This window comes from Cheilinus undulatus, linkage group 9, assembly GCF_018320785.1.
Source record: "Cheilinus undulatus linkage group 9, ASM1832078v1, whole genome shotgun sequence".
NCBI classification, from domain to species: domain Eukaryota; kingdom Metazoa; phylum Chordata; class Actinopteri; order Labriformes; family Labridae; genus Cheilinus; species Cheilinus undulatus.
The window spans coordinates 39162327-39169660 of NC_054873.1; the positions used below are offsets into that span (position 1 = coordinate 39162327).

The 7334-nt window shown below is 35.5% G+C and overlaps 1 protein-coding gene across 2 annotated transcripts in view; it reads right to left on the minus strand.

The window, feature by feature from the left end:
- uba2 (ubiquitin-like modifier activating enzyme 2) overlaps nucleotides 1-3345 on the minus strand; it is a 30190-nt gene extending 26845 nt beyond the window's left edge. For both annotated transcript variants that reach the window (XM_041795377.1, XM_041795378.1), the window contains exons 1-4: nucleotides 3136-3345; nucleotides 885-968; nucleotides 653-723; nucleotides 490-554 (exon numbers count right to left, since the gene is read on the minus strand). In XM_041795377.1, the coding sequence (XP_041651311.1) occupies nucleotides 490-554; nucleotides 653-723; nucleotides 885-968; nucleotides 3136-3276 (361 nt within the window). In that variant the 5' untranslated portion in view covers nucleotides 3277-3345. The remainder of the gene's footprint in view (nucleotides 1-489; nucleotides 555-652; nucleotides 724-884; nucleotides 969-3135) is intronic.
- Between the last annotated feature and the right edge of the window lie 3989 nt (nucleotides 3346-7334).

Below are 7334 nucleotides of genomic sequence, written 5' to 3' on the forward strand. Positions count from 1 at the left end.
CAACCATATGCATAAGTATATGATTTGAAGTTCAATGTTCTCCTTTAAGTAATGGGCAAAATAATTTCATGTTGATACTTTTCATTTTCACTCCAAAATCAAGAAGAGAGATCTCATGTCCAGATCTCCCTTGTATGTGCAAAAAACAGGGTGGGGCAGCTCTCTGTGTCTAAATTGTCCTACAAGCACACATGATCTGGACTGGACTTAATTATGTGGTTGAACTGACAATAATCGGACCACTAGGTCAAAATTATTAATGGTCTCCGTAAGTTATGTATGGCATTTTTAATGTACCTTAGTATCCTTGTACCACACAAAGATGACCAGATATTATGTTGATGTCATAATGTAGTATTTAGCTGGCTGAATTTTTAGCCGCCTTTATTCACTGTCCGAAATTAATTGTTTTAGAAATTAAGACAACAAATCCTGACAAGTGATAGGTGAGAGTGAATAAACTCTAACAAAGATTTAACATGGAAATACCTCTGTTATCCAGAGCATTCATCACTAGCACAAATTTTCTGAAGAACTCCACGTTGTAGTCAGGGCTGTGGTAAACAAAGCAAAAACATATTTTAATTTGGTAGGACACCATCTAGACTTCTTCCTGAATTTATTAACCCACAAGAAACAGACAGACACTTACTTCATGATGCTGTCATGGTATGCTGTGATATTTGCAGAGGGACAAAACTGCAAGGCGCTCTCCTGGGCCACCTTGAAAACAACAGAAACAAAGCCAATGACTGAATAAAATTGAAGTCACACAAGAGACTGTTAGTTCCATGTGATTTTTAGGTAGCATACAATTCTAGGGTAGACAAGGCAAAAGAAAAAAATCAGCAGTTACAAAGATTAAGCCTATACTGTTCACTAACCTTTGCTTTAGATTTGCCAACATGCTTCTTCTGGAAAAGGAATTGACGGTTCAAGTTGCTGACATCGATTGTGTCCAAGTCAATCTGCCAAACCAATAATGTTGAAATTTCAGTCAAAAAAAGGACAAAAAAGCAGGATATCTCCCCTCCCTTCCCAACACACACACCACAGTCATGCAAAAAGGTAGAAAATAGTTACCGGTACTTAATGTTTAAAAACGATAAAATTGTGCCAACAACTTAAGTTTATCTAAAAAATTTTAGTTTTGTTTTCAGCAGAAACCTGTTAGTAAAATCAACAAAAAACATCACGTTTCAACAGTTTCCACTAAGTAGTTTGCACCATCAGATAAGGAAAGTCTGGGGGTCACCCAACATGTTTTAGGACTAAAAAATTATTTCTTGCTTTCCTAAGGCAGCAATTTTTTGCCTTTCTGCTCCTTTTCAAAATGCTTTTAATTTCATTATAAGCCATAATATGTCATAACTATTTAATGTAGATTTACCACCGACTACCCAAGTATTAAATGATGGTCACACAGACACAATTTCCCATGTAATCGACCTTGTTTTAAGTAAAAATATGGTTATTTTGCGGTTGCCTACAGCACATTACCCACAATCCTATATTGTCACAGTGACAACTCTGATTGACTGAACACACCTTCACATGAAAACTTCTGTGTTCAATCCTGTACTAATCCTATTGATGAGTGAAGTGTAACATTCCTACTTAAACCATGGTTTCATACAAACACAACTCTGCCATAAGATGATAATAGGAGAAATAGACAGAGGCAGAGATCTGCTGATAATATGAGACAACGGGTGCAGGCATTACTCATCAAAGTGTAGCCCTTCTGAAAACTTGTGTCAGAAAATATTTTGTAAAAGGCAGGCCTCATAACACAATGACGATTAAAAAATACTTATAACTTTTTCTGTAACTCTATTAGCCTACGCTTGACAGCAGAGTATTAGGATGCAGATAATGGTCCTACAGAAGGTGAAATAGCACCAAAATAGAGAATGATCCTATTAAAATACCCTTCATATCTCCACTTCCCAGCATGTTGAAGTGAGCTAGATTGATACGTTTCTATGATTTGATTTATCAAAGTTATATTAAACAAAGAGGGTGAAACAGAGTATAAATCTTTGTAGAATGTGAACATAACCCAAAAATGTAATCATGCACGCATGCATTATTCAAATAGGTAGTTTTAAACAATAGATATTTAACAGATAATTCAATAACAAACATAAAAAACAATTCCACCATAAATAAGGGAATAAAGGTAAGAAGAAATAAAGGGTTTGACTTAAATTTTTCTGATGGAACTTAGTTTTTGTAAAAATCAAAGATGGTCATGTAGGCCACATGACCTACATGACCAGTTTTCAAGACATTTATTAATGAAAAGTTGACGGTTAGCGTTTTATTATGGACACAAAACGAACATCCATTAAAGAAAATGTTAATTAATAAATAAATAAATAAAAGCTTTTGATGATTCGTGCTCGATTATAAAGACGGGGTTATCTGATACCTAAGTAAGATGTAACGCCATTAACAATAACACATTAAATATAAACATTTTTACAATAATGAACTCGCCAGTCTATTACATTTCAATACCGATATTATGCCAATAATAAAGTGCAGACAATGCCTTTCAACGTTTATGGGGAATGTTGGTTGGATTATAGATTTTTTTTACAATAAATAATTCCTACAACATTATTCAAACGTCCTAACGTATCTTGACAGAGCATCTGACGATACCCCCTGACCCCACCACAGCCCATGCTGCGCAAAAAAAAAAAAAAAAAAAAAAAAAAAAGCCTGCTGGGGTTATTATAAATCTTGCTAATATCTGACTGTAATTAATTTGGCACAAGTCAAAAGGCGTTTCAATATCTCTGCTTAAGTACAAAAGCGACTAACCGGCTCGCCAGTTGTCACACTACAAATGATTTATCCAGCACATACAGCACAATAATGGCGCCAAATGTTCCACCTTCTTCACGATCGCAATGTTCATATATTCAGTAAATCTTCCCAGGGCCCCTCGACTTTACTGTGTCCTCATAAAGTGTGGGCAAAACAATAACGCCAAACAAATATAATGATCAAAATCGTTCTTAACGTCTCAGGATTTAGCCACTGTCCCTACGTCTCCATGCGCAGTGCAACACAAAGACATGGTACAGGTTAGCTAGCACACAAACAAACTTAAGTGTTACAGACCACTTCGATGTTTTTGAAGCCGGTGAGAACGAGGTTTTTCAGCAGTTCGCAGCCAATTCCTCCCGCTCCCACCACCAGCACCTTGCAGGTGGAAAGGGAGTCGGCCAGCTCTTTTCGAAGGGAACCCACTAGTTGGACCATGTTGATCGGCTGTAGACAGAACCAAACCCTGCAGCACAAGAAGGATGGCGGCCAGATTCCCTTTCTTCAGAAAGGAAGTCCCAACTACTTCCGGGTTACTTGCTTTTTTTTTTCCTTTATCATCTACAGTCTGTTTATCGTACGTATTTTGGTTAACAATAATACCTACAAATTAAAATACACCAACAAAATTGTGGAATTAAATATATACATTAACATTTCAATTATAACACATTAATTAATTTACTAAAAGGTCTTAAAGCTTTAATTCTTTACCTTTGATGGGATGTCACTCTATAGTTTCAATGTATTAAAGTCGTTAAGAAAAGTAAGTTTCCTCCGAATTTAAATATTTGATTTTTCTTTTAAAAATGACTAATTTTATATTGATTAAGAAAACTTACATTTTTTACAATTACAATTTTTTCTTGAGCAAAGTAATTCCTCAGATATATTTAGTTCAAAACGTATTGTAATTTTCTGGTGGACAGCTACCTTGTTAGCCCACTATCCCTTTTCTTTATTTATCATGGAGTTCTCGATTTATCATCGAGTTTATCACTATGATAAACTCAAGAGACATCTTTTTTTGGCCACATAAGCCACATTGTAGATTGATGTACTGTAGTTTTCGAAATGACCACCACCTACATAATCTTCACAATGCTGAGCCTTGTGACTGTTGTTCTGTCTCAGATCTTTTAATTGTTAAATAATGTAATGGTTCTTTATCTAAAATTTGTATCAAATACCTCCAAGAATCAACAGATATTAGAGATGAATTCTAATATAACATAAAATTCCCGTCATTATTTACATTTATAAAAAAGAACCTCTTGGTGGGTTAAGTATAAATTTTAAGTTTTCCTGCTGATTCAATCAGGTTAATATAGAGCTGGGGTGTCAAACTCAATCAGAGCAGGGGCCAGATTCTGGATTCAGATCTAACCTGAGGACCTAACCCTTTCAAATGATGCCAAATTTGTAAGGATCACACAGAAAAAAGTAAAACAATGCTGTTGTAGGATTGATGTGATTTTTTGTTTTAATAGCCTAAAATTATTGGTTTGTTCATTAAATCTAAATCTTCTAAATGATCTTAATGGTTGAACCTATATTTTTTATTCAAACTGGCAGGTGGACACCAAATTAAATTTTGTCATTGGATTGATGTATTTTTATTGCATTAAGCCTGCTGTGCGCATGCGCATTCGAAACAACAACCCGTAGGTCCTGAATGGATTCAAAAAACACTTGATGCAACAGCAGCCGCCACTTTCTGAGTGGCTCTCCCTCTACACTCCAGCTCAGGCATCCAGCGTTGTGCTACGTGTCAAAATGTGTCCGTTGTGGCCTGTTATGCCTGAATAAATGTTAAAAAGGACATTTTGAATGCTGTTTTTCATGCCTCCAGTTTAGCTCAATGGGTTGCCCTGCTGACTCTTGACTAGCAGATTGACAGTTCAAATCCCAGTCAGATCCCCAACTTTGGATTGAAGGGCCTAAAACATCAGGAGAGTGACATCCATTTCCTGCAAGAATCCTATACTACTGTTTTTTTTCAGCAATAAACTTCACTGGCATGTTTTGGGGACCTCTGAGACCAATATAAACTTGTCTTAAAGGGCAAAATATGTCCCCTTTAATACATTTCTGCTCTCCCATGTGTTGAGTTGACTTTCAAGACTTGTGGGAGGCAAGGCGGCACAGGAGTTAGAACTGTTGCCTCCCAGCAAGAAGGTTGCTGGTTCACTTCCCGGCCCAGCCCCTTCTGTGTGGAGTGAGCATGTTCCCCCCATGCAGGTGTGCACACGTGGTTTCTCTCCAGGTACTCTGGCCTCCTCCAACCTCCAATAAAATGCTCATTAGGTTAAATGGTGACTCTAAATTGGCTGAGATAGGCCCCACCAACCTTTATAAAATGGTTGTTATGAACTTGTATGGACAATCTAAAATAATTAGGTTTGCTAAACCTTTAAACTGTTTCTATGAACTTAAAAAAATTACATTTACCTAATTAAAAAAAATTAATTGATTCAATTCAAAATGTTTCATGTGATTGATTACTTCATTTTTTTAAGTTCAACCAGTGTTTTACTTTTTGCAGTGCATGCATTTGTGGAATGAGCAGCAGAGCCGTGTATGTGGGTTGCGCCCATGAAAAATGTGCCAAATCTTCTCTGCCAATGCTAAACAGCTTATTTTGCTGTTGCTATTGACTCTTGTTTTGAGCTTCTGGTGCCCCCAGAATCTTACAGCTCAAAATATTATATGAGAAGTCAAAATTATGAGTTGAAATGCTCAAAGTATGAAATAAAAAGTCAATACTCAAAATGTGAGTCCTAATTGTGAGATGCAAAATTGAAAATGTGAAATTAAAACACAAATTAATTTCTTTTCCCACATTTCTTACTTCTTCTCTAAATAATTTTACTCCTTATTTTTTCAGATTTTATGATTTAGCAAGGATATCTGAAATCATCATGGATTAGTTTACATTTTTATACTTGAGTAAATCTGCAGACCTTATAGTGATGGGCCAGTTATAACAGAAATATGAGATAATCTTGTGGGCCAGATTTTACTGTTCCATGGGCCAGATTTGGCCCCCCGGCCTTGAGTTTGACACCCCTGCATAGAGTAATGTAATATTGTTTTATGTATATATTCAAGGTTAACAAGTAAAATAAAAAATGAAACTATATGGAGTGTACTGGTTGGGCAAAACAACCAAACAAAATACACATGATCTAAAATTAAATTACCTTGGATAGGAGAGTGCGTAAAATACTGACTGACTGTGATAAGCAGTTAATATAACTCGGGATAACAAATTCAGTCAACTTGGTACTTATTTAAATGATGTTGAAATTAGATAATTAAACACATAAACATACATATATTTGGGTCCCAGGAATAAACCAACCCACAAAATGTGATATAAGCACTGAGGAAATAAACCTGGGCAGAAGTAAACATTAAATCAATCTGTGATATCAACGATAAAAATATACATTTTGAAGATCATTTATATCTCTATATTTTTGGGGATTTTTTTTCAGCACAGAAACAATTTATATGTTGAAAACACAAAACATTATGATTTCTTTCCTGAACAAGAATGATTTACATAACGTAGGCAGAGCTTCTTAAGTTTATCAGCGTAGCAAATCCTGATCCTTATTACCTTGGCTGTGTTCCATTCTGTATTTCAAAACACAAAATACTACAGTACCCATGAACTGTCAGTGTCCCCTGTGGTGAATTGTAGGCACATCCAAATTAACAATAAGTGGCTTTTCAAACAATCAGGAGTAGCTAAACTGTTGACTGTGAACATGGCAATGAAGGTGAATAATGACTTACTAACCAGTACATGGTTTTTCTTGATATTGAATATATAATGGATTCATACATCTGAGCTTGCTTTAACTAAAGAGGACCCAGTCCTGCTTCAAACTGCATATTTTTCACTTTATTATGACTGACTGAGGTCAGTTTTATGCCATGCATTTCTTTTTGTTTTTTTCAGCACAGTAACAATAAACTTTTATTTTCCAAAAATGATCGAATTTCATGTCATGCATTATTTTGTAAGTATGGACTGCAATATGCAGTCAATATGCAATACAATACATAAACAGGCTGCACATTAAATGACAGTCAGGGGCAATGCTATAATGTAGTTTCTGTTTTTGAGCCACTTTTCTTCCTTTCCCTCTAAGATTTTGTGAGCGGATGATGAGGGGTAAGTAAGAAAGTGTGGTGATTATTAATTAATATGTAGACTATCTGAACTTTTGTGCAATTTTTTGAAAACTTTTATGGCATAAGAAGAAACTAAACAATCCCCCATATGTATTCATCTTAAACAAATAGCCTATCTGATCTTATTTGTATTAATATAGGCCAACAAAGCAAATGTATGAGTTGAAAAATATTTTAAACAAGAGCCATTTATGATTTACTCCTGAAATATTGTGGATCCCCATGTGCCCCCTTTTTTATTGACACTGATGTGACTCCATATACAGGGGAAAGTTCGGAGTGCCAAACTC